The 27,057-nt window shown below is 44.7% G+C and overlaps 2 protein-coding genes across 10 annotated transcripts in view; one reads left to right on the plus strand and one right to left on the minus strand.

Annotated features, from left to right (window-relative positions):
• FGGY (FGGY carbohydrate kinase domain containing) overlaps positions 1 to 27,057 on the minus strand; it is a 305,771-nt gene that overhangs the window by 267,494 nt on the left and 11,220 nt on the right. For 6 of the 9 annotated variants that reach the window (XR_013954379.1, XM_080602635.1, XM_080602615.1 and 3 more), the window contains exons 1-3: positions 12,139 to 12,285; positions 10,313 to 10,434; positions 3,804 to 3,879 (exon numbers count right to left, since the gene is read on the minus strand). The gene's annotated coding sequence lies outside the window, so the exon portion shown is untranslated. Of the gene's footprint in view, positions 1 to 3,803; positions 3,880 to 10,312; positions 10,435 to 10,750; positions 11,415 to 12,138; positions 12,286 to 24,583; positions 24,830 to 27,057 lie in introns of those variants that run through there. The other 3 variants (XM_080602637.1, XM_080602622.1, XM_080602612.1) reach the window with 2 other exon arrangements.
• JUN (Jun proto-oncogene, AP-1 transcription factor subunit) lies at positions 16,267 to 18,081 on the plus strand. Its single transcript, XM_080602691.1, has one exon. The coding sequence runs from the start codon at positions 16,467 to 16,469 to the stop codon at positions 17,412 to 17,414; it is 948 nt and encodes a 315-aa protein (XP_080458817.1). The 5' UTR covers positions 16,267 to 16,466; the 3' UTR covers positions 17,415 to 18,081.

The raw sequence follows: 27,057 nt of genomic DNA on the forward strand, positions 1-27,057 counted from the left end.
CTTATTGCCTGATCAATGATTCTCTAATCACCCCCTTCCTTATCGTCTGGTCTTTCTTCCTATATATCTCATTGACCACCAGTCAAATATGCAAATAACACAAGTTTTACCATGTTTTAAAAGACAGACATACTAAAAATACCAGCAGGTATAAAAACATTAGAAAATATACAATGGATCTCTGCTAACAATGTGCATTAACTGCATGCAAGGCATTGTCATTACTTTTATCCAGCCCATCGGTACTGTTAACCTCACCTACTTAAGCCACAGGAACACACCTAGCACTGGTGCAAAAGGAAAATGAGGTAGGAAACACCTTGTGATCTCAGAATAAGAGAAGACAGGGATGGAACAACAGAATCAAAGAAAAGCAGTATTTCATCCTTGTAACTGCGGAATCCGGTTTTGTAATAATAATTGTTTGTGCGGCTGACTTCCTTTAACACCTGTGACCCTGCTTGTCCCGGCCTCGCTGCCTGCTGGAAACTTGGCAAAAGACGAGAGAAGAGATATTAGGGAACCAGTGCGACATCCTGAGAGGGGCCATAAAGTCCAAAGGTTGCACAGAATTGCCAGGAGCAGTCTGATAAACTAAGGAAGCATGTGGCTCTGAAGAGACACACTGCTGTGCCCGAGTACATTATGTCCAGCCGCTGCGGGCTGCACCCAACGTCTCACACGCTCGAAAGAGCACGGTAAGCAGGGACCTCTTTCGCTGCCCTTTCCCAACCAACCCCCTTGGAAAAGAAGTGTTTAAGCTCCTTTCTGAAATGAGTATCTGACCACCGAGTGCACTGCACATGCCAGAATTTCACAGATCTTAAATTTGAAAAACACTCCCCATCATTTTTTCAAATTAAGCAAGGGTGATTTGTTAATTTAATAAAAAGAAAAAAATCCTATGTAAATCCCCTTCTGAATTAGCATATTCAAGCCTTTCCAAAATCTGGCTCCAGGAAGGAACTTGTCCTTAAAAATCTATCAGACTGTAACTAAGCTTGTAACTTGGCACATGAAATAAATAAACCAATAATCAGATCCTTCAGAAATTTTCAGTTAAACCTGTAGAAATTTCTAATAAAATATTTAGCATTCGAAGAGCTTTCCTTCAGGAGGAGAGTTTAGCAGCTATGGTTTCATGCTAGGAAGAGTATGGGGCATTTATAAGTAAGCTTTTTGCCCCTCTTTCCTATCCACCACTGGCTCCATTCTATTAGCACAACTTTTTGTGAAGCCGCACTGTCGAGCTGAGCAGAAAACTCTTTTCTGGCTCTGGGAACAAATCAAACCAAGAACACAGCATGGCCCCCGCAAAGAGCTGCGCGAGCACAAGCGAAGAGGCAGCGCAGGAACGGCAGCCAGGGGAGGGAGGAAAAAGGACATGAATTGCTTTGGGCTCATATTGCTGCTGACTACTTTCTATTATAAAACCATAACCTAATACGCTTTCAAGACTACGGCTCTGAAGTGCCTCGCATGGCGCACCTCCTTCCCTAGGCAGAACCCTACGGGGCTCCATAGCGGCGCAGCACCGTGCCTGTGTGGGGAGGCAGGCTCAGACACCGCGCTCTGTTACACTTTCCACTCCTCATAAACAAGAGGATAACCCCGGCAGCGCTTGTAAACGCTGTTCTTCCTCGAGAAGCAACAGCAAACCCCCGAAGCGGGGCTCTCCGTGTAAGCGAAACGCCTGCCCCGGGAGGGCTGCCCTCCCCGGGGAGCTCGGCTGTGGGAAGCAGGAGCGAGGAACTGCCTTTTTAGGACTCCGGCTGAGCGGAGCCGGCAGGCAGCAGGGCTCCCGCAGCAGCTCCCGAGCCTTTTAAGGAGAAACTCAGGTATTTCGCTATCAGGAGCTGGGCCAGCCCCGCAGCAAGGTGAGGCGAGGCGAGGCCCGCCACAGGCCTGAGGGACCCTCGGCCGCGGCCACCCTCCTGCCGGCTGCAGGGCGACAGCCCCGCGCCGCCGGCCTCCGAGCATTTCCAGTAGGCCTTATTAGGAAGTCAAGGAGCCTCATTAATCGTTTTCCTATCTGTAAAAGCCAGATGGTTTGTGGGTGAACCGTACTTGATTTTAATGTGACATTTCAAGGCGTTCGAGGCAACGTTTTGGAGCGCGAGCCCCTAATGGCAGGCATCTTGTTAACTGCCTAAATAACAGGGCAGATTTTCAGAGGTGGTGAGCAACTGGATTTTCTGAAGACTTCAACAGAAGGGGCAGGAAACTCGGAGCCTCCGAAATCCAATTTATTTAAGTCAATTTTAGGAACACACATGATTAAGACTCCTCCCCATTTGACTAAAAATTAAGACTGCTGGACAGAAAGCAAGGAGATTTTAGCCCTGTTGGTCTCAAATTACATTATTTTGTTTTGCTCTCCAGACAGATAAAACATGTAATAAAAAGCAATCTACTACACAACAAATCCATCTATACAGGACATATGGGTAAGCACGCTGACCAGGAACTGCCCCATATTGTTCTTTCTACTTCCCTGACTCTAGCCTTCTCAAGGAAGAAGAGGAGGCTGTGAGTAAAACAGGAAAACAAAACAACAACAACAACAACAAAAAACAACCACAATTTCTCCCCACCAATATTTATTTTTGAATTTGTTTTGTAAACCTTTCCTAGAAAATGGCAGCAAAAAGATGGAGCATCCTTGAACATTTTTCTTTGGCAAAAAAAAAAAGTTATTTTCCTTTAGATATGATTAAAAAAGCATTTATAGAGTAATATTAAAATCAGCCACTACCATCCAGGAATAAACACAGCATCCCAGTTTTGAATAGGAAATAGCAAATTGGAATTCAAGGGATTACCCCTATATTTTGCCATCTTAGTTCCTCAAAGTTAACCTTTGATAACTCTCTAGCTTAAAATGCTAAGCAGTGTAATTTTTAATCAAATTTAGCGAATTTTAACCCAGAGACATGCGAATGATTTGATAGTTTTGATCTGTACCACATTTTAAATCCACAGATGACAAGCACCTGCTCTGCATCACGAACTACTGCCATCATTAGTGCCTTCAGGTAATAACCTCAGCAGGAAGACCAAAACTTTGATTAATCTTGCCACATCCCACTTGCAACATATTGGGAAGAAAACATGGGTGAAGTACTAATTACACATGGATAATCACAGGGCATCGGTTTCTAGGATTCTTTACACGAGACCCATCAGGAGAAACAAGTACAAAGACAACAGGAAAAGCTGCATTAAACGAAAGAAAAATATCTACATACATGATAAACTTATTCAGTATGAGCTGAGCCATTGTGTAGGACTTACTCCAGCTGCTGATGAGGCTGGGATTTCATTTCTACAGCTCCAAAGGAGCACTAGGGTAGGACTATTTTCATAAAAGGAATAAAAGCTTTGACACCGGGTTTCATATTGTAAATTTCTTCTTTAAAATAACTTGCCAAAGCAGTTCAGCTGCCAGAAAGGGAGAAAAGCAGGCAAACTATTCCCTTAAAAGCAATGACTGTGCTATGCTGCGCAGGTACATGAGGCATTGCTCCAGAACTGGGGAACATTGGCTCATTAGGAGCAATTAAAAAAACTCTGAGGGGATTTTAAAAACAACAACTTCCAAAAACAAAACATGCATATATACCACATGCATTTGTTTATGCAGCTGTAATGAGTGATGAAATCCATTTATGAGCTGAAGTCACAAGATTCTAAGCAGGTCTTTGTTTAATCTCAGTAAGTCATGACATTTCCCCACTACTTATAATAATGTGATTTGGATCAACATTTTCAAACTTATGCACCTGGTTTTTAACAGTGCTTACCGATTGCACTTCTCATCTGCTTCACTGGAGACTGAACAGCCAGTCTACTTCTGAGCCACCACTTCGATTAAGCATCCTAAACACAGATATCGAAACTTTGTTTTAGTTTAAAATACGCATGCAATTTTTGAATTCAGCATATATTCTGCAACTCTCACTCAAACTGAGACTCTATGCAACCTGCAAAGAGTGTAAACAAAAATCAATGAGACCATTAGTGGGATGAATACTTACAGCATCAGCCTTTCTATAACCAAAAAGTCTTTTTTTCTGTAACAAAAAAAGTCTTTTGGATGCCCTTAAGAGACTTAAGAACATTTGCTATAGACAATGGCTTTCCCTCCAGCATGTTGCTGTGACTTGGAAGAACAAAATGATGAGAAATGCAGCAGATAGCTGCTTACATCAGTGCAGCATTAGTGCCCTGAATAACAAAGGCAGGACAGAATACGCAGGGAAAAAAAAAATTAACCCTAATAAGTTACTTATATTCCAAGTGTTTATAAACCATGCTAGACTCTAGATTATATAGCTGTAACAGTACAGGAATCAGTAATACTGCATATAATTCAACACCACATTTTTAGCTTTGATATTAAGAAAAACAATATCAAAAAAATCAACAGCTTTTGCCACCGCTGCTTTTGCCATTGCTCTTCTATTACCTTTCCAAACATGTCTGATGTTTTGTGAAGATCAGATCAAAACAAAAAGAATCGAGTTCCATGTTAACATAAACAGACTGACTTTTTTTAATCTTTCTTTTAAGGAAGGAAAAAAGATTAGACTTTTGATCTGAACAAAAAAGAATCTGACTAATGCACAAGAGCAGGACAACCCAGACAGAGAAAAATGTCTCTCAGCCTTTAAGGTCCCAATGAAAATGTTGCTCTCTACACCCATTTCTCTATTCTGTTTCTCATAGTCGGCCTACTCACCTGTTACTCTCCAGAGTCCCAAATTAGCCAGGAAAACAGGTAGATTTTATACCATATCATCAAATTAAGATGGCAGAAGAATATAAGGAAAATGCACAGATCTTTCACCTAGAACATTGTGCTCCAAGCAGCCTCTTGTTTATACTCATAAAAGCATAAAGCACGAGACAACTTCAGCAGCTTGGACCCAAACTTGGGAAGGCTCTAAAAAGGCCAAAGCCAAATATGCACAATAAGCAAAATCAATATATCACCTAACTGGCAAAAAGGGAATATGTTCCTGTACCTAGCATTTTTTACGACCTGTTTTTGTTTATTTAGGAAAAAAATATGCACCGTTGTCAGTGTTCTTCCCAATGTGGAAAAAAAAATAATCCTCAAATGACTCTCAGCATGAGGCAGCCAGGGAAGCACGGGGATTGCTAGAATGCAAAGGGGCACCTTTTCGGTCATCTTCAGACACACGCTGGATGTGTTTTTATGTTACACACAAGTATTTGGGAAGACAGACGGTATTTGCAGTAGAATAGTATAAAGGCTTTGTTGGCTTGCTTTTTCTTAGGAAGGTTGCATCACTCAAGTGAAAAGGTATGCAAGTCGTATCATCAAGAATCTGTAATATTCTTACTGCCACATCATTTTATATATGCTAGATATTTTCATGGGGAAAAAAAAAATCAGATGCAGTATTCCTAGCTAAATTGGGATTATATTTTATATTCCACTTTTTCCAGTGTCCTGTTCATTTTCCTTTAGATCTCTGGGATCTACTGTACCAGTCTCCCAGAAAGAAAATGACTGTAACTACTTAAGTCAGAGTGCCAACTGAAAAACACGTATCAGAAGAAAACATTAGTTAATGTGCTCGTCCACATGAACTAAGTCCAGCTGAAAAGCTCTGAAAAGGCACATTAAAAAATAACCGTAAGAGCATTAAGCAAACAGTTCCCTTACTGGATTTGCTATAACCGACTAAAATCTTTCTTCCCCTTTCCACATTAAAGGATACCCCAAAAACCACATTTTGCATATTTTATTAGCTCAAACCTTTTCTAACATGGTTCCCAGGGCAGACCAAGTCTAACAAACTTTTAAAAATGAATCTAGCATTACTGAAAAAAACAGTATTAGGATCTGGTGGAGGGCAAACAACGGGGCTATCAATCGATAAATGTCTACTCTTATTCCCAGACCTTGAAAGGAATTCTAAACAATTTTTAGCCTCTGAGATTCACAATTTATTGAACCTGAAGTAGCACACCAGCTTTAGTAATCAATGTTACCCATCTCATGCTTCTGTCTGCTTGCAGAGAGCATTGCACATTGGGAGAAGAAAAACATTTTTGTGACTGTTTAAATAAATCACAGTCGAAAGTTTCTTGAAAGGTCAGAAAGCTAGGAGTTCTCCTGCTAGAAACAGGATAGCAGGCAGAGGGCAGGTAAGACGGTCAGAGGTGTATGGCAGTACAATCTATCAGATTGATAGCACCACTAAGTATATGGTACAATTATATCTTATCTTCCCAGCCCTGCAACCAAAATAAACCACATCGAAGTCTTGGAGTCTGATTCTGTTGTCTTTAAGCACACACCCCTTAGGGTGGTGACCCAGGACACACCACACATCTTTTACTTCATGTAAGACAAAATCAAAACAAATATAATCAGTATTTTTCCTTTTAGGACTCTCGCAGAGGCTCTTTGATGTGTTTTCCCTAATCGTTTTCTCTTTTTAATCATCACACTCAGGGGTTTCTCTGAGATTATAATGGTCTAGTTTTTATGTAACCTCTTCCATGCGGGCGCATTCCCAAACTCCCAACACAGCAACTGCTGTAACAGTACACAGCAACTCTACACCGAAGAATACCTTGTCCAAATGAAACCAAAAGGGAAATTTAGATGAGTACATTCTGCTTAGGTTGGAATTTTGGCTCAGACACAGGAGTTAACGCTCCCGGCCTTACAAAAAGCAGCTCTAATGGAGATACTGAAAATGAAAGTATCTCTTCTAATTCAAAACTGAAAATCTGGCCACTTCGATAGCATGTTTCTCTGCTCTGGGAAATTTTACTTATCTATATGCATTCACAAAGGGGAAACCCTTGGTTCTGTGAGTTAAAAGGGGTTTGCCGTGCCCTGACCAGACCTGAGAGTCGACCAGTAAGATTTAGGAACCACGGTATAAAACCAGTTACATTTCTAATTTCTACCCAGCTACTTGCCAATTTGTCTTTGGGGCAATTATCTTAATTCTCTTCAGCAATATCTCTATTTACACAGAGAATCTTTAAATACACAATCACATCCTTTTCGATATCATCGAGGAGCTTCATTGGCGTACTACAGTTTTAAACGTTTCCAGATCGACTATTAATAAAATACCTAAACTTAAAACGGGCACTATGCAGAACCTGCACTACTGGAACACCTACAAAATGCCCTGTAAGCAGCTGCCAGTGGGTTCATAAGGTTCGAGAGTTAATTTCCATTTATCAGCTAAGATTCAGTGACACCCCTGCTACTCATTTCTGTTGCTCTCTGCTCTGCTCTGTCAAGATACAGCACACGGAGGAAGCAGGAGCTCAGACAAGAACTGGAAACATCTCCTTCACGCGGGGAGGTGCCCTGCTAAGAAACTGCTTATTGAACCTGACAGTGAGCGCGTAAATAACATTAGAGGGAGTGCTCACACATGTACTCCCGATAAAGGGGAGGACAAGGCGGTGAAAGTCAGAGCTATTACAAGACAAATACAAATTAAAGATACTGGTTTTAATCTCCAGGGTACTAAAATATTTTTGAGAGCTCCCAGTATTAGGGGGAGGAGAGAGGGAGAGAAAAGGGAGTGGGGGGAGCAGTGAGCTCTGCTGAAGATTTTCTTATAGCTTATATCACCGTTTGTGGGGGAAAAAATAACAAAACATTCTAGAAAAAGCAACGGAGGATTTTGAAGCTAACAGCAAAGCACTTGCTTGATAAAACTTTCTAAAAGGTCGCTTGCTCTTTGCTAAAACTTCCCAGGAGGCCTCAAAAAGCACTCTGGGCATGTGCTTTAACAGACAGCTTTGCATATGAAATGCTGTTTGGTTCAGAAAAGTTGTGTATTTTTACCGTGTGGTTATTGCTGTCAATTGTCCCCTGATCACTGAGCTGTGAGAAGCAAAATCGTAGTCAGAGCTACCACAAAGATAAAAGCACAACTATTGATGTTCATGGGATTTTCTACGTCCCCCCTCCTTACCCTGGAACTTTAACCCCTTAGTGACTGCTGACATATATACCGTCTGTTTGCCTGTCCCGTGGGCCACCTGGAAAGCATCGGCACTCTAAGAAGAAAATTGCGATTGCAATTTGCGCAGAATTTCCTTCAAACGAAAGCTCGCTGCCTGCTGCCATTTCCCAGCCAGGTATATTGTTCTATCACCACCCATATCAAATCCAAGCGCGGAGACGTGTTTACAGTACGTGCAGCGGCTCAGATAGGCTGGGCTGTTGCAATCCTGTCGCAATCCTGCGCAGAAAACCGAAGGTTCACGCCGGCATGCTGCTCCCACGCCCTCCCCTTTTCAGGCTTTACATTAACTCGGTGACACCCTGCTAGGCACAAGGTTTATTTACACAACACAAAGTCTTGAGACGAGCCTTTGTTTGACGGCAGCGTTGACAGGCTTATGAAGCACCACTGCCTGTAGTGAAGGTGCACTAAGACCCGACTGAGGACCACGTATGAATGAAACGCTTTGAGAGCCGCCTGATTGAGTTTCCAGCTGCAGCACAATTCTCTTTTAGCCAGGAGCTGCTGGGACAAGCTAGCAAAGCTCCTGGCTCTCAGGGAGACCAGTGAATTGCACTGATGTGGTGCTTCCACGAGGACTTTAATCCGGCACATGCTGGCGACACCCTGAATGGAAGCAAATCTCTCCTTCCCCAGCCATTCAGGCTTTTTGCTGGGGTAAGATTGGAACTGGATGCATTTCCCAACGCATTTCACCTCATGGTTGTGTCAGCGCAAGGGAGGGGACAGCGTGGGAGCAGGAAGAGGGCAGGACTGCCTCTTTTGTCAGCAGAGCCGGCCCAAAGCACTTGGGGAACTAATGACGTAGTAAATTGTGCTGATTTACATCTGTTCCTTGGATTTCCTTAAATATCATTGCTATGCATTTTCAGACACAGCACAGACGTAAAAGCATGCAAGAAAGTTTAGGTGCAGATGTGTTGATGGAGGTGTCAAAGGGGCTGTAAGCATCACCTCCGCAGTGATGCCCAGTCATGAGAGCAGGGAGTGGCTGTTGCACTCACCCTCTTCCCCAAAGGGTGTAAAATTCAGACGAGTTCCTGTGTTTCACATGGTATCTTCTCGTCAGAGTTTTGGACTAAGCATCAAGACCTTTTCTTCAAAGACACTGTGCGATTTTGGAGAGGTGTTGATCGTTGTACCTCAGCCATCCCCTTCTGGGAAACTGACATGTAATACTTCCTCCTACACAGCATTTCTGACATTAACAACTCCAAATCATTGTCAGAACCTCTCATAGCAAAGATTCTAAATGAAATGGGGAGGGGAAAGGGAAAAAAATAAAAAATAAAAAGCAGATCCATAGCAGCAGGAAGATAGAAGATATTTGGTCAAAATGTCACGAGTGACCAGAGAGTGAAAATGGCACAAAACTCTGTGCCAGTGTACGCTCTACACAGTTCTGGGTCAGATTCAAAATGCATTACAAGGCTGACGAACCAATGAAAACGTCAATGATTGATATCCTAAAAGCAAGCAGGGCCAGTAACAAATACTTTATACCAGTAAGTTAATCCTAGATATTCTTCCAGATGAAATTCCATTCCTTTTCTGTACCTATTTTCTTAATGCATTTTTAGAAATAAAAGTAGTTCATACCACCCGCATGGCATTTTTTTCCACATAGAGCTTCATGCTTTACTGCAACCTCGGACTCGTTATACCCATTTTACAGGCAGGCAAACCAAGCCACAGAGATCCAAAAGTGACTTGAGGTCATTCAGCGTGGAAGCAAAACCAGGGAAAGCTGCGGTTCTATCCCATTTGAGTTTACTGGGTTCTCCTGTTTTTCTCTACTGGCACACAGAAAATAAAATTACTTCTCATTATGCTTGTCAGGCAGCATTAAAGAGGTGAACATATTTTTGCTTCACCTTGTAAATTCTTTTGGTTGTCTTGATGGGATATATATTCCCCACCACTACTGCTACAGGGTTAGGTAAATGCTTTGCAGACCAAGAACATGAACGTGAAATATATTGCTCTTCTTATTAATATTTATATAATCATCTAGGGCTGGAATTGGCTATCGTTGAATTGACCTCAGATCTTTGACATAAATGCCTATTTGAAGCACCTGGCAATAGGCTGTAAGCATCCACACCCAGAACTTCTTTGTCCGGGCTTGCAGATTTGCCAGCCACACGCCTTTTCCTATACTGACTGCAAGGAACGCAATAGCTGGAGAACATCGGCACAAAACATGCTTATATAGAACAAGGCTACGCTGTACCTTTACAACACGTGTGCTTAACCTCTCTCACATGACTTACCTGAGTCCGCAGCCCATTCTTAGCTGAACAGAAGTCTCTGCAAATATGTGCACGTTACAGCTGGTACCCAGATCTCTAAATACCATGCAGCCGGTTTTGGAATGTCTTTCTAGTTGTGCTCCCTAAAACAAACAAACAAACAAAAAAACAGCTGAATTTCAATTAGCAGCCATCACAGCCCTTAGGCATTTGCTTTATTATTGTCCTTTTATCCTTAAAACTTTCCTTGATCTCATGAGCTTGTTTCTAATATATTCAAATGTTATGGCTCTTTATATGTTTCATATGTTCTCAACAGACTGTGTAAACAGTCCTGTGAGCTGACCAGCGTGTCTGCCAAGTGCACTGCCTGCTGTTCATGCAGCGTTTCCTCTAGCATGTATGCGAGCAGTGCTCCTGAACCCACTGTAAAAAGCAAGAGCAGGTAGGGATCAGTACCAGGCCTGGACAGAATTTTCCCTCTCCACCTCCTCTCTGAAACAAGGGAAGGTACAGGCACTGCAGCGTTGGCAACTGCCTATAATTTTTGCTGAATGAAAGAGGCAAAAACTGCAGTTTTGAGGGTTTTAAGTAGCTTGGTTCTCCTCCTGAGGGGGGAAGCCACAGAGTGGCTGCTGTGGACAGGCCCCTGAGGGCGTTTCCACCCTGAGGGGGCAGGGCGGCCTGGCCTGGCTGGTAGCAGCTACGCAGCCACCGTGTGGTATGTCAGCTGTGGCCAGAGATCACGTCGTTTATTACTAGTCAGATAGGACTGAGGAGAAGGAGCAGTCTAGCAGCACCTTCTCCAAAACCCAAGTCTTTTAATTCTGTTTGTGTTTTCAGGTATTATCCTACCTTTTCTCCTACGTGCCCTTTCCTCCCTACAGTTGCCTCTTTGGCAACCCTGGCTGCTCCCACACCATGACTCCAACTCAAATGACTGTCATCCAGAGGGAATGTTTCCATTTGAATGACATGAGCAGGCACTCTGTAAACTTCCCCACAGGCTCTGCCACTATAATCCCCAGGAAGGAGCAACCTGCAGGACCTACTTTCACTGTTCAGTGCTTTCTCTGTTTATTGCTACCACTGTCAGAGCGAAAACCATCACTCAGATTCAGACAGGAGTCCTTACATCTGCCGGCCACCAACCACTGGTGATACTCAGAAACTTGCCGTCCACATCCAGACCTGAACCCACAGCACTGGGAAGGAAAGCCTGATTTCTCATTGGAAATTCCTGTGCTCTGTGGTGCTTTACGCTAGGCATTTCTGGTCTCACGCTGACTTGCTTCCTTTCCTTCTCCTGTTGCAAGCACTGCTTTATCCCAGGTTGCCAGGAGCCTACTGTTCCAGCAGCTGCTAAGACAGAGTGAGGTGTCAACTTTGACGGGATGCCAGATTGTTTATTAATTAAAAGGCCAAGCATTCTGTATCGTTCTGAGACCCAAATCAAAACTGAGCTATCCTACCAAGGGCTCTCAGTGGTTAAATCTGGTTATTCTGAGGCATTCAGTCACAATTGGCAACCATAAATCAACGCATTTTGTTGTCACTGCTTACTTTAATACATGTGTACGAAAATATCAAAATGCCAGAAAGCCATCTTCAGTTCTTCACAGTGAAACCGCCTCAATTTGAACCTGAACAAACGCATACTTCCAGTGGGATCTTTGTCCTCAAACACAGCAAATAGCTTTTTGAAGGTGTTCATCTGCCTCGCCAGCACTCAGCATTAGTAGGCTTCTATTTGTATGTTAAATTTTTTTTCGTACTGCCAGCCCACAACGCTGAGCGCAGCCGTCTGCTTCCCATATGCCACACGTCCTCCCTCCTCTGCTGCTTACCTTCAAACCCACTTCACTCTTTGGGCTCCCACTGCGGATCAACTGCCATCCTGCCAGCCTGGGTTGTGCACAGAGGATTCTTCTGGCTGTAAGCTCCACAGGAGGGGAACTTTGCACAGCTCTCCATTTCTCAGAGCACCGGGTACACTACGGTATAGAAGGAATGAACACGGAGGCATTAATGGTGTGACATTTAGGTTTTTAACACCCTAAAACGCAAGGGGAACAATACCTTAGGGTCCCTTTCAGACTCATCTCTAAACAATGTAGCTAACTTCCATTCAGACATTTTTTTCATCACAAATTATGCAAATACACACAGCTGTTCAAATAACAAAAACACAGTTCATTAATTATTTGTAAATATATTTCTGAGTACTTGCAGTGACAACTCCAGTCCTCTATAAAGCTGGCTGGGAACGTAAAAAGAAATAATACCAAGCAATCTAGTATAGATATCTATTGGGTAAACAGGAGGTCACCCTTTCCACTTTGGAGGCAATCACATTAAATCTTTCACTCATATTTTGCTGCACATAAAACATCCAAAGTTTGTTTGAATTGCTCAGACAGCATTCTTAAGAAAACGAAATATATATATATATGTTTTTAGTAGTTCCTCCCTTACTTCTGCACTCTCTCTGTTTACAGTCAGCGTTGCTGTCCTGCCCCAGAGGTAACCCAACAGGTCTTGCAAAGTCTCCTAACTTTGCCCCACCTCCATCATTCACAATCTTGTCTCCCTAACCTACTCATTTTCTTCCATTCCACAAACTAGTAGTTTCAAAGAAATTCAGAGATTAATTAAAATGATTGGTGGGATGAGTAGGTGAGGGGGACAGGCTAAAGGGCTTGACAAGAAGAAAGATGAAAAGGACTAAACGCATATAGCTTGGTTATGCGATGACTAATGGAGGGTGGAGGAGATGGACACGATATTCATTTACAAGTGCTTATGGTTCTGAGGAGCCTTTTTCATGTGCAAAGAGAAGACCAGCTCAAGACGAGCCTTCTGTTTTACAGGGTTGGTTTCGGTGTCCTTCACTTGAAGCTCAGAGCCTCCTTTTTCCCCCAGCCTGTACACTCCCACCTCGCCCTCAAATCCTCAAGTACACGTTTTGAATTCGGCTCGGCTGGCAGCCAGACCCCGTTCCTGGATCTCCACCTGGCCACACGAGCCCCAGCGAGGGCAAAGAGCAGAAGGAGCGGCCGAGGAAGGCGGAAGCTGGGGGCGGCCGGCGGGGCACCTCTGCCACACCTCTGGCGCTGCAGACGGTGGATTTGAACCGGCTCCGAAAACACACCTTGAGGAACCGGGGAGGAACTGGGAGCACCAGCACCTGAGAGTTATTTTTTCCTTCACCTTAACCCTAAGGAAACTCTGCTCCTCGTGCCCTCGCACTCACAACTTCTTGTACTGTGCTCTGATATAGTAAATAAAAGAAAAACGCTTGTTCCTCCTGACTCCTCAAACTCTCCCCTCCCTCAGCAAGGGAGACCTGCTCCATATCAATTCCTCAGGCAAGTGGAAAGCAGTGTGAGAAGGTTTACGGATTCCCACTCTTACTCGCTTTGTGCAGAGGCGAGGCAGGATATCACATTTGAAAGCACGAAGTGAGTAAAAAAAAATGAAGAGAATCGTTTATGTAATAAAAATATTGCGGAAACTCCTCTAATGCTGTAATGCATTTAAGTTTAAAAAAAGAAAAACTGCATGGAAGCGTTTTCCTTCTGCGAGCACTGTTTCCAATACAAAAATAGTAAAACTACCATTTATCCTTTTTTTTTTTTTTCCCAAATGGTCTAGAAATAAGCCAAGAGCACTTGATATGGGCCTGAAACAAAACAACCAACCTATTTATTCCTGAACTCCAAAAATAATTTAGATGGACGTAGCATGCGTAAGTTATTTTAATTTGTCCCTGAAAAGCCATTTAATTATTCAGATTATCTGATTGCCTCAGTCAGTCTTGTATTGATTGATTAGAGAACTTTATAAATCAAAATCTGCATTACTGCTGGTCAGAGCATCTGCCTCGCACAGCAACGGAGAGACGGGGCTAATTTCCAGTCCCTACCCACAAGTTAGTTTATTGAGACATGTAAATGGCTACGGTTTATAGATGGGTCGGTAAGTGTTCCTTCATACCACTAAAGCAGTATTTACTTAAGGACATCAGGAAGGGGGGGTAAGAGCCCTAAAGTAATAGCTGATTAATAAATCAGGGCATAGTCACCAAAAGCTCCCAGCTCCCTGGACAAGGGCCATGAAGGCTTGCTGTCCCCCTGTGCACAGGGCCAAATCCTGGCGAACTATCTGCTGCACTTGGTGACCCTCAGCTGGGGAACCCAAAACCTGATCCCAGCCCGCTCACCACTCGTCCCCCTGTTGGGATCGGAAGGTAGAAAATCCCCTCGGAGCAGCAAAGAGCGTTTGTCTTTGCTTTCAGAGCTCTCCTGCTACGCTCAGCCTTTGTGACCAACCTGTCTGCCTGCTGCCAGCCTCGACCAAGTAACCTCTAAGCGAGTAGCAATTAACATAATGAGTGGACTGATGGGTGTCCCCCATAGCTATGGGCCTCGGTAGCAACACGTCTCCGGCAAACTGGAATGTCTAGTCCTGAAACTGCACTTCTGTAAAAGGAAGGAAGTAAAAAACTAAAAGGGGTGGGGGATTAAAGAAAAAAAAAGGGCAAAAACCACCCCACCTAAGGGACTTGAAGCGATTATCTCCAGCCCAGTCCAGCGCTCAGTGAAGTAACGAAAACCTTGGGCTGACACCGGTGGGGCTGAGCGGGCCGGGCCATAGGGGCAGTTACGGGGTGAGGGTGGTTAAAGGTGCGCTGACCGTGTTCCTGAACGTGGCTTTCTAGGACAAAACTGAGGCGCAGAGAAAACAAAAAGACAGAAGTCTGAGAAATTGAGTATGTCAAGAATTGATTGGAACAACTTTCATTGGGGTTATTTGTCTGAGGGGACTTTATCTATACAGGATTCAGATAAAGTGAACGGTTTGCCACGGCTTCCAATGTAACAGAAACCATGAAAAAAACAAACTTTTTATTTAAAAGTCATTATTAAGAAGCCTCCGTGCAGCGAACTACTTGAGATTCAGGCCTTCCTTTTCTCCCAAGTTTCCTCCTTGCGCAGCCGGGCCCTCGGTAAACACCGGCCCCGCGCTGCCCGATGCTGACAGGGGATCGGTGAGGGGCTGTGCCGGGGAGCTCCGGGCGCACGAGCGGGGCCGGGCTCGCACCTCACAGACGGGGCGCCGGGGCTGCGGGGAGCGCGGGGCGGCTCTGAGGCGCTCAGGCGGCGCGTCGGTGACAAATTCCTGTCACAAATCCTCGGGGGATCTCTGCGAACCCATCTGTTTGTCCCGTGCTGGACACCAGCAAGGAGTTAAACACCACGCAGCGCGCTGAGGGATTTCAGAGGTTTTATTATGCGCGCTCCCCTTCCTCCCCCCTCCTCCTCCTCCTCCTACCCCCCCCTCCCGGCCAGACCCGATGGGGGCGGAGCCTCCCGGTGCCCGCCCCGGCCCTGCCCGGAAGCGGCCGCGGCGCGGCGGGGAAGTCACGTGAGCGCTCCCCTCCCCTCAGCGCCGCCTCGGGGCCGTCCCACTGCTGAGGCGCGGGGGGGGCGGTGGTGTGGCGGTGTATGATGTGTGGAAATACCGGGCCCCGCGGTGCGAGCGGCCGCACCTCGCAGCACGCCCCTGGTAACCGGCGGGGGGTCCGAGCGGGGCGGGCGGAGGGAGGGGAGAAGGGAGGCGGCGTCGCCCCCCCCTCCCCGTGCCGGCGGCGCGGTTGGTACGCTCCGGCTGAGGAGGCGTCCGGCGGCGTCCAACCCGCGCGGCGCGCGGGCGGGCGGCGGTAACCAGATATTCAAACGCACTACGTCAGCCCACAGTGCCCCGCGCCGGCCGCCAGCATTACCTCATCCCACAGTGCCCCGCGGCGCGCGCTCCGAAGCTTCTAGGGGGCGGGGTCGCCATGGCGACGGGGCCGAAGGCCCGCCCCCCCCGGGGAGAGGCGGCGGCAGCCAATGGGGAGCCGGCGGGGTGACATCATGGGCTATTTTTAGCCGGCGGCCGGCCGCTGATAAGCCAAGGGCTGCACGCCGCCAGCGGGCTCAGAGCGCGGCGCGGGCGGGCGGGACGGAGGCAGGCGGCAGCAGCAGCAGCGCGGGGCCGGCCGCCGTGAGGGGACCGTGAGGGGACCGTGAGGGAGCCGGGGCGGGCGGCAGGAGCGGCGGCGGCGGCCCGGCCGGGCGTCGGGCGGGCTCCGGGAGAAGCTGGGCTCCCGGCTCCGTCCGCGCCCCGTTCTATGAGCGCGAAGATGGAGCCTACCTTCTACGACGACGCGCTGAACGGCGGCTTCGCGCCGCCGGAGAGCGGCGGGTACGGATACAATAACGCCAAGGTGCTGAAGCAGAGCATGACGCTGAACCTGGCGGACCCCGGCAGCAACCTGAAGCCGCACCTGCGGAACAAGAGCGCCGAGCTGCTCACCTCGCCCGACGTGGGCCTCCTGAAGCTGGCCTCGCCCGAGCTGGAGCGCCTCATCATCCAGTCGAGCAACGGGCTGATCACCACCACGCCGACCCCCACGCAGTTCCTCTGCCCCAAGAACGTGACGGACGAGCAGGAGGGCTTCGCCGAGGGCTTCGTCCGGGCGCTGGCCGAGCTGCACAACCAGAACACGCTGCCCAGCGTCACCTCGGCCGCCCAGCCCGTCAGCGGCGGCATGGCACCTGTGTCCTCCATGGCCAGCGGCGGCGGCAGCTTCAACGCCGGCCTGCACAGCGAGCCCCCCGTCTACGCCAACCTCAGCAACTTCAACCCCAACGCGCTCAGCTCGGCGCCCAGCTACAACGCCAACGGCATGGGCTACGCGCCGCAGCACCACCTCAACGCCCAGATGCCCGTGCAGCACCCCAGGCTTCAGGCTCTGAAGGAGGAGCCGCAGACTGTCCCCGAGATGCCGGGGGAGACCCCTCCCCTGTCCCCCATCGACATGGAGTCGCAGGAGAGAATCAAAGCCGAGCGAAAGCGCATGAGAAACAGAATCGCCGCGTCCAAGTGCCGGAAAAGGAAGTTGGAAAGGATTGCCAGGTTGGAGGAAAAAGTGAAAACTTTGAAAGCCCAGAACTCAGAGCTGGCATCCACTGCCAACATGCTCAGAGAACAGGTTGCACAGCTTAAGCAGAAGGTCATGAACCATGTCAACAGCGGGTGCCAGCTAATGCTCACACAACAGTTGCAAACGTTTTGAAGAGACTGGCTTAAAAACGCGAACTGTGATATTGTGGTATAACCCAACGACAGACCCGAAGCGGCAGATGCGTAAAGCTAATGGTAAGAGCTGAAAGGCTGAGTCCTGCCTGTGCTCTGCAAAGCGCATGTGTGGAAAGACTGGCAAGCCTTCAGCCCGAGTTGGTGAAGCAGCCAGCACCGCTCCGAGAAGTGCTGTTCCTGCTCAGAGACGTCAGATCTTCGTTTAACATTGACCAAGACCTGCATGGACCTAACATTCGATGATCATTCAGTATTAAAGGTTAAACTGCAATAGAAACTGTAGATTGCTTTATGTAGTATTCCTTAAGAAACAAAAAAAAGTGGGAGGGAGGTTTTGTGGGGAGGCTGATAAACAAAAAAGAACTGTTCTGCCTGCCTTCAAGTAAATCGTGTATGTACATATCTTTTTTATTTTATTTTATGAAAGTTGATTAATGTCAATAAACTACTTCATGACTTTGTAAGTTATTTTTATGTTGTTTATTTGGGCGCTGCCCAGTATTGTTTGTAAATAAGAGGCTTTTTTTTAGCACTCTGAGTTTACCATTTGTAATAAAGTATAATTTTTTTAATGTTTCTGTTTCTGGAAAAAAAATCTAGAAGGTTCTATTATATTTAAGAAAAAATAAAATACTTAAAATGCATTTCCTCCTCACACTTTTTTTGCCAGTACCTGAGTTGGGAAAATGCCCTTTATGCTGAACTCTGAAGGGCAGGGATTATGTTAAATTTACTCTGTAACTACAGGCATGTCCTGGAGAACGTGTGAGGAGGAGAGGGGGGGGAAACCAGATCCCGGGCGCTACACAAATACAACTTTTTGAGTTGTCTTGAAGTTGTAGTTACTAATCTTAACCTGAGCGGATCGCCTGCTGTATCCCGGTGGCCCAGCTGAGGCAGCTGACTTAACTCCAAGCAGAGCGCAGAGGGGTGGCCGGTGTGGGAAGCTGCTCCACAACTCTTAGTGGCTGCTTGTGCTTCTGCGTGCCTTTCCCTTCAACTAATGCCCTCAGCAGGATCAGGCAAGAGGCTGTGTTTGCTTTTTTTTCTTTAAAAAGCAACAACAAACACCTCTAGACTTCAAAAGCAGAAATGGTCACCTTTATCCCTGCATGTTCTTTCCAAGGTAAGAGGTAATCTTTGTTAATATTTGTGACTATGCTGTTGTCAGCAGTGAATAACCTTATAACTCTCTGTACCTTGAAATCCCTTCCCTTCAGGTGTTACTGCAAGTCCCAAACTTTTTAGCACTAGGAAAGCTGGGAAAACTGCCTGGCAGGAAATGAAAAGACATGGGAGGAACTTTTCTGGCACTTCCCATATAGTTTAAATAAAAACTTGGTTTTTAGTATAATGATGTAAATATATACCTTAGAAACATACTACTTAACTCTTTGGGGAAATGATTTTGGTGCCAGACTTTTCATAACACTGTACCTGTTTCACAAGTATATATTTGAGGGGAGATCAGATGTTTTCCTGCTTGATGTTGATGGCCAAAGAAGTAAGAGGAAAAAGATACCATCAAAAGAGAGGCAGAAAATACTAAGAATTATTAGAGAAGTAACCATATTAACTTTTCAGAGCAGGCAGTCTTAATGTCTTTTTTTTTTTTCCCTTAAAATACAGATAGGCATAACTTCAACTGGAGCGAGTCTTGCTTAAGGTCACTTCTCCAGATGACTAGGTAACTGTGTATGTTTACCTTCACTGTTACCAAAATGATGCCCTGAAACTTGCAGCTACTGTGTGTCCAGAGACCAGTTCCTTACAGGAAGCACAGAGCTCTCTCTTCTGACAGATTTAATTTGGGGGGGTGTGGGGGGGTGCATTTTAGATGAGCTTTATCGTGTGAGGCGTTGTTTTAATGTTTTAACTGTCTGGTGGTAATATCCTTCCACGTCGTAGCCCAAGTGTCAAGGTAGGCGAGCGTTCAGATGCTGTTTGCTGCTGCCAGAGGAATAGGCTTGTAACAACACCAACCAAACAAAGGGTTACTAGGAGGATACTGCAGTTTGCCAAGAGTACATTTTGCTGATGTCAGCAACCCGGAAGGTAAGTTGATTTTGACCATATGTAGGAATAGACAGCAGAGGGATAATACACAGCACTGCTGGGTGTGGTTTTACAGGGATTTAGCAAGTGCCAACTAGCAAAATAAGCAGGGCAAGGAGATTAATTACCTGCAAAGGTGCCTGCTTAACTCAACAGTGCTGGGTTATGGAATAGATGTTACTAGCAAGCATTTTGCTTAATCACCTAATTACGCAAAAAAATAAATACATTATATAAAATACTATGTTAATTAAATACAGCTGAGTGACAGTCTGCTCCACCCCATCCTAATGCGCGCACAGACACTTCGCGTTGCGGTTACGTCTCGTCCCTCTCCAGCACGACGCTCCGTGGCACCGGCACAAAGTCACCGACAAGCAGCGCTGCTCCCTACGTGGGCACCGGCCGGCCGGCGTGACGTGGGCTGCGGGGCTCGGCCCAGCCCGGCAGAGACTCTGCCATCAAGCAAGGTGGGTTTTGGTGCCAACGTGCAGAGCCGCAAGGAGACGAGGGGCACCGGAGCACGAATCCTTTCTTAGACCTCGTGTCAGGATCAGGCCCGAGACGAGGCAAAGAAAAGTTTGCGTCGCCTCCGTCTGTTTTGTACACAGCGTGGCGGGCTGTGAGCCTGTCGCTGCGTGGTTCACTTCAGCAGAGACTAGAATTCAGCGCTCTTCGCGTATTACTAGATGGCTCGGTAATCAATACACATGACTGTAATGAAAGACATGCGTGCGTTTATATGTGGTGAAATGTAAAGTTTTAACACCTACTTAACTCGAGATTAAAATTGCCTAATGCATTGTGCGCCTCGCTTTTATAAGGAAAAGTCAGCTCTCTTTGAGATTCAGAAAGAAACTCTCTTTTTGTTGCCCCAGCTGTACTCACAAGGGAATATTTTGCAAATAACAGCATTGTGAACATGTATTTTGTTTGGCTGTGAGTGTTGTCAACGGATTCAGGAAGTGAAGTCAGAAAAAGGCAGGGTTTCAAACAGGGCAGGCTGTGCAGAAATGCCTAGGCAAAGAGCGGCTAATCAGAACAACATGTTTGGGTTACGGAGATATTAATTAGAATTTGGGTCCGTACTAACAACGGCAAGCGCCTCACACTTCTGTCCCAGGAGCAGAGGTGAGCTGCACTGGGGGTTTGACCGTGATTACTGCTGAATACTTTTAAATCCAAATTACTTGTCATTACAGAAATAGCAGTAATGATCTAACTTATTCTAGTGGCACAGAGTTGCCTACCAGCCAGTTTTAACCTCAGAGCACAGCAGCAGAGCCCTCCGTTGTTGAATCGCCCGGTTCTCTGCAGGTCTGACCTCAAACCATGGCATTCAGTACCAGCCTAAGGCAGCACGTGCCCACCTAATGGCAAAGCCCAACAGCCAAGAGATGCCTTGGCTACCTTTCCGTTTTACAGGAACCTGTCACGAGCTGCAAAGTATCCCTCTAAACCTGCGCAGAAAACAGACTGGCAGTTTTGTCCCATGCAGAAGCCTAGGGAACACGTATGTTTAATATCACCCCTCGTGCCTTCTCTGTTCTCCATCTCTTCCTCCCAACCCGTCCCCAAGACATAGGTAAAACTGGAGATTCACCCATACCAAGAAACTTAAACTAGTTCAGGCAAAGTTTGGTATATTGAAAAAAAAAATAAAATTGCGATCATAAGTGAACACAAAATATTGCTAACAGGCAGACAGATGGCAAGGAAATAATATTTGAAATTACTGTATACAGAAACCCATTACAAAGCACAATCTACTTCAGTAACATTCGCTATGGGTCAGGTAGAAGGAAGGTGGTATTAGCCTTCCAGCTAAAGAAAAAGACAACGTAGGTGGGTTGTTTTTTGAGAAGGGATCATTCCAGAGAAGTGCTCGTTCTTTAGAATTACACGCACTGCCAGCACCGCTGCCTGCACCCGAAGACTGGCGGCAGTCCTAATTCTACACATATACATTATCGTGTGTATCGAACAGAACTGGTGCTTCTTACAAAAAGAACTTGTAGGAAGTCATCATATAATTTACCATGAAAGCCTCTGACTACTTCAACAGTTATAAAGTGGTTTTGCACAGCAGGGCCCTCCTTTCCAGTTCTGCGCATTATTCTTTGCCGTACGTTTTTGTTAAGGAACAATGGAACTCCAGAAATCAAATTAGATGTTCATCATGGTCCCTTCTGTCCTTAAATATTCAGAAATAGTAGAAACAGAGTTACAATGGGAAAGCACAGCTTTTTAAAGAGTTAATTAAATATTGAAAATGCTGCTAATTTTCTCAGTTACAGAGTAACAACAGACATTGGGGGGGAAAAAAACTAATTCAGAAAAATGAGTGAAGTACATAACCTATTTTTGAAATCTTTAGTAAGACAGAACTGAATAGGTTATGACCTGACCTGATTAATCCAAATCTCTATAAAACACCTAGAAACTAACTCTGTAAACAAAAGCAGAACTAACACTTATCCTCCTCAGTCTCACAATCACTTTGTGTTTTGAGCCTCGAATTCTCCAAGCAATTTTTATGTTGATGCCATAAACAAAAGGACCAGCAACTTGCTAGCAATCCTCCAAACTGACCTTTGTTCTTTATTCTCTTTTAAATCTAAAACAATTCCTGTGAAACCTGACAGCTTAATAACACCGAAGATGTGGGAAACAGGACACAATTCCAGCAGATGGAGCTCAAAAACAAACAGTCCTGGAACAAGCTGCACAGATACCTGCAACACGAGATTCTGCTTAGACGGTGTAGTAGCCAGAAAAGTCTTCAGAGGAAAGCTGCTATCATGCAGATGTTTAAAAATATATAAATAAAAAGTTAAAAATGAACAGCTCCACTAAATTCTTAAAATAATCACTGCAATGAGTAGAGACATCCTGCATCATCGTAATCACAAAATAATCACAGTTATTTCAGAGGACCCAAAGGGTTCAAAACCCAGCACCTCTGCCTATTTTTCTGAATTCTCATCCACGATACTAACTTAATGGGGATAACTCCTGTTATCACGCTTTTTACATCTCATATAACAAGTCACAAAAACAAGCATAATGCTGGTACGATCCAGTGAATGTTGCTATTCAAACTCACAGAGAAATTCACATAGTACCCGGTAATGAAGAAAGTTAACTTCAGAAGCTTGAATCCCCACTAGATAGATTATTGGCAGGTTTAAAAGCACAGCTTAGTACTACAAAAATTGAAGCCTACCTATTTCAAGTAATGAGATTTCAAAGTTGCTGACCTCTGCGTGACCACAAATCACAGTGCCTTGGCAGCTTGTGAATGAAAAGTTCATTTTCATCCAAAAGTAGTTTTAGAACTTTTAACAATAGTAAAAATTGTTGGCTGGTGCACCCACCTTACAAGCTCTGGTTGTTCTTTATTTTCACCTTGAAAAGTCAAACACAGAAAGTTCCTCTTGAAACAAAGCCATAACACTTCAAAGATATAGGTAAGGATTTATTCAATTAAGTTATCTAGGTTAGGAGGCACCATGGGTTCCCTTTATAATCAACAGAAAAGCACATGCACCTTCAGAGAGAGGGGCTTGGGTAAACTACAGGGCTAATGGGACGTGCCTGTAAGTCAGCTGTCTCATTCTTTAACTTAAAAGCCTCTACTCCGATAGGATGAAACCTGGCTCTAATGATTACCTGATTAGGATCAGGAGACGATTCCTTTTACTAAACGGAAAAGTTCTGTAAACATCCACCATGTGTTAGCAATGAATAACTTTCCATATGCAAAGTTTTATTCTACTGCATCACACACATAATGTATGCTATTTTTCCCTACACAAACAATAAAGTATCCCCAAACATTAACTGTTCAAAACTCCTTACAACAAGTCATTAAAAACAAGACTCATTACGAACCCTCCAGTGGTATGTCTGGGCCCCAGTCAAGATATGATCCTTATCATGCTGAATAATCACTAAGTGTCTGACCCAAATACCTAAAAGGGAGAAAAGGAACCCAAAATCTCAAAACGCACCTTTAGTTTTCCTGTTTGGCTTTGCTATCATACAGATCGCCCATTCTCCCTCCTGACTGAACCAGTTAATTTCTAAATATAAATATTCTAATTATTTAACAAATTGCTTTTATATGTCAAATTACATAAAAACTACGTAAAGCTATGCTCTAAGCATAGCTGCCTTTAGGAGTGACATTACAAGAATTTACAGTTAGTCTGCGACAAGATTACCGAACAAAGATAGCCCTTGAAAAGCTAGCAGCAAAGTTTCCTTCTTTAAACGATGGAAAGCAAGCAGAATTTAGTGGTCTTTGTCCAGTTTCCTTCTCCTTTAAACAGAGATTTCTAACCAGTATCTTTCCAGTGCAGCACCGCAGGAAGCAGCACATCTTTATCTAACTTCCCGCAACATCAGGTTTCAGGGCTGTGACCTGTGAAAAAGCAGGCCACTCTTCTCTGTGCACATTCAGCTGGGCTTTTAATATTTTAGCTTGGTTAGAGACTTCTGAATTTTATTTGCCACTTCTGCACTGCTCAAACCATCTAAGCTTGGTGTATTTAGGGAAGTGCTCCTGGCTGAGCCTCAGTGCTACTTAACAGCTTTTACTTCTGCCTAATTTTGCAAAAGTAACAATAAAGTTGACCGATATTTCTATTTTTTCAAAATACTGATTGACAGTTACCAAAAAGCAGCACAACTCCTAAAGATGCTAGACAGAAATACCAGTTCTGGAAATCAGGCCACTGATACATACTGGGAAGGAAACACGTTTAAAAATCATAGTGTATTCTCATGTTGGGTAACAGGGATGTCAGAATCTCTAGCATAGAAGGAAAGAAAACAAGCAAGGGCAAAACATTTTGTCCCAAGAGACTTTTTCTCTTACCAGGAATTTGCTGAGCCTCAAACCAAACTCCTATCTTCACCAGAAAGTTACATGGCTCTAGCTCTTTAAAACGGATAGTTTAAATTAAAACATTAAAAGATGCACACTCTTATTTCACTGATTTTGATACAACCTGGGGCCTTGCTGCATGATCTTGGGTAGCTTTAGCTGCGGTGTTTTAAGATATCAATGAAATAACTTAGATTTACCTGCCAGTTTGTGGACTGCAGTAGCTGAAGGGTTGGCCACCAGTGCTGCAAGGGCTGCTGCTGCCAGGCAAGCAGGGACAGATCAGCCACCAGGCCTTGATGCACATAAGCACTTTTTTTTCACATCGGTGCCAGCTTGAGCAGCCACCTTCTCCCTCCTTCTTTGCATCTTCTTTTCCACTTATTTATGTTTATGCTGGTGGAACTTCTTAGAATATTGCAGGAAACTGATCGTCTAGAAATAACCTGGCCAAAAGGAAAAAAAAAATAGTGGTTTGTTTTTTTCAATCTGCATTGCTTCCCTTATTTGATTAAGCAGACAGCACCACAAACACTGAAGTTATGGGGGTCATGGAGCAGCAGAACCTCAGTGCAGGTAACCAGCAGTAGGGAGGTGGCATCCTCTGAAAGAAATGCTCATTAGCAATCTCCAAATTACCAGAAATTGAGTCAGAATTCTTAAATTCACTCTTCCCAATTTAAACTGCGCTACAAAAATGCCCAGGCAGCTCTTGCACCAGTTTTAATAACTTAATTTGAATTCACACTTTGGGTTAAACAAGCCCAACTTCCCATATGGACAAACCTATAAAACGTGGTTTGACTTTCACAGCGAACAATTTTCATGCGCCCATTAACTTGAACAAGAACTGGGAGTCCTTAGTGTACCTGCCTATGAAACTGCTTTGTGTGAGATGACTAACTTTGTGCATATATATTTAAAATTATTTAAGAGGGCAGCGAGGTTATTATTCAAAGTCTTACAAATGGAATTTCTTGCACATGCTCCTGACGTTGGCTTCCATGTCTGTTTTGAATTTACTTACAAAATACACCAGCACACCCAAAATTAGTTACAAGCTATTTCCTTGGCCCCCTCTGTTCACTGTTTATCATTCTTATGAGCAGAAATTGCTTCTGTGTTTTTCACTGGACAGGAAATGCCAGACTGGCAATATGAGAAAGGCTTGGTTTTTAACTTCAAGTCAATTGTTGTTGCTTCCACGGTTATGTGCCTGTGGGTTGAACGGGCATCTGGGTTAATGAAATGCTCGTACTGTTAGTATCTGTGGCAGCTATTTGCTACTAGCAACACCAGTTACATTTCCAATCAAACCCTAAAGGTAATAACAACAAAGTGACAAAAGGAACAGGGTAATGAGCTCAGGGAATGGAAGATCTTACCAAGTTACTCCTTTTCTGCTAGAAACAGCTCAATTCCCAAATCTGTTGCAAATTAAGAACATAAGCATCGCAGTTTAGGAACAGTACTGCCTGATGTTCTGTAGTCTTTCTCATGGTATTCTCTCTTGAATTTCAATTCTAAGTGTCCTGACATGGCCACAGCCTGATCTAAGAAGGAAAAGCCAACGTTATCCCCTTTGGGAATATGCCATACAGCTCAGCCACAGACATGCAGGCCTGGCAACCTGTGAAAAGCACAGTACTACTGGCCTCATCCTTTCCCTTCCTCTTTGGGGGGCTCTAGCTCCTACAGTGGCAGTAATGCTCTAAGGGCAGTAAGAAGAAACAGAACTCCTTGTCCTGTACCACTGTACAGAAACGGGCACAAGCGAGATCTAGCAATTAACATCCAAAAATAAAACCAGATTCCTCACTGCTTCTGGAGTTCAGCTGGTCTCGCATCAGACAGCAGCACTGTAAGTAGCGAATCTCAGTTTAAATCCCAGGTACAGCTTTACACGGGACTAATCCATAGTCACACACAAGGCTTCTCACAACAGCTCTTTGTGAAGCACAAGGAAGGTCTATGGTGCAGTCCAGGTGTTAGCTTAAAAAGGAAAACCAACAACAAAAAAAAACAACAACAACCCAAAAGTCCCAAATCTAAGAACTGTTTCTAGGCCTAAATCCTCTCTCTGGTTCAGATCTTCAGAATGCTGTGGGCTTCACGGAGATCTGCACTCTGACTTGAATTACCTGAAGACTCAAAGTTACTTGAGACTCAGAAGTGAGTCTCAGAGTTGAAAAGGAGTTTTATGAGTAGAAGTTAAAACCAACAAAAGCTCTCCATGCAGCCAGTAAAAATGCTCACTTTTGCCTATACAACCAAAAATGATCATTTATAAAGATGGAAGCCCCCCAAATAAGCCAAAGGCTGTTTAAATTAATTCATCAGAAGAGTCAAAATAGAAGTAAAGCTCTCAAAGACCATTTTAATACCTTGTTATTTCTTTCATTTTCAACCATCAGTATTTGCCTAATCTAAAGCCTATACATTTTGATTCATTAATTAAACTATATTTAAACACTGCTATACTCCAATCTAAAGCTGGAGTACTAGGGCAGGCTTCACAGCACTGATATTTTTAATTTCATTTTCTGAATCTATGCCTGCTGTGCCCAACGTCACGAGCCTCATCCTCATCTTGAGTTTAGGTATTATTTGATACTTCACGCTCTGGGATTCCTTCCTTAAGTCTAAAACCTCAATTTAAGCCAGCTGTTAAACA

This window comes from Anser brachyrhynchus (genome assembly GCF_964034855.1).
Source record: "Anser brachyrhynchus genome assembly, chromosome: 8".
Classification (NCBI taxonomy): Eukaryota; Metazoa; Chordata; class Aves; order Anseriformes; family Anatidae; genus Anser; species Anser brachyrhynchus.

Coding starts and splice junctions, on each gene's coding strand:
- JUN (XM_080602691.1), top strand. CDS start 16,467: ATGAGCGCGAAGATGGAGCCTACCTTCTACGACGACGCGCTGAACGGC.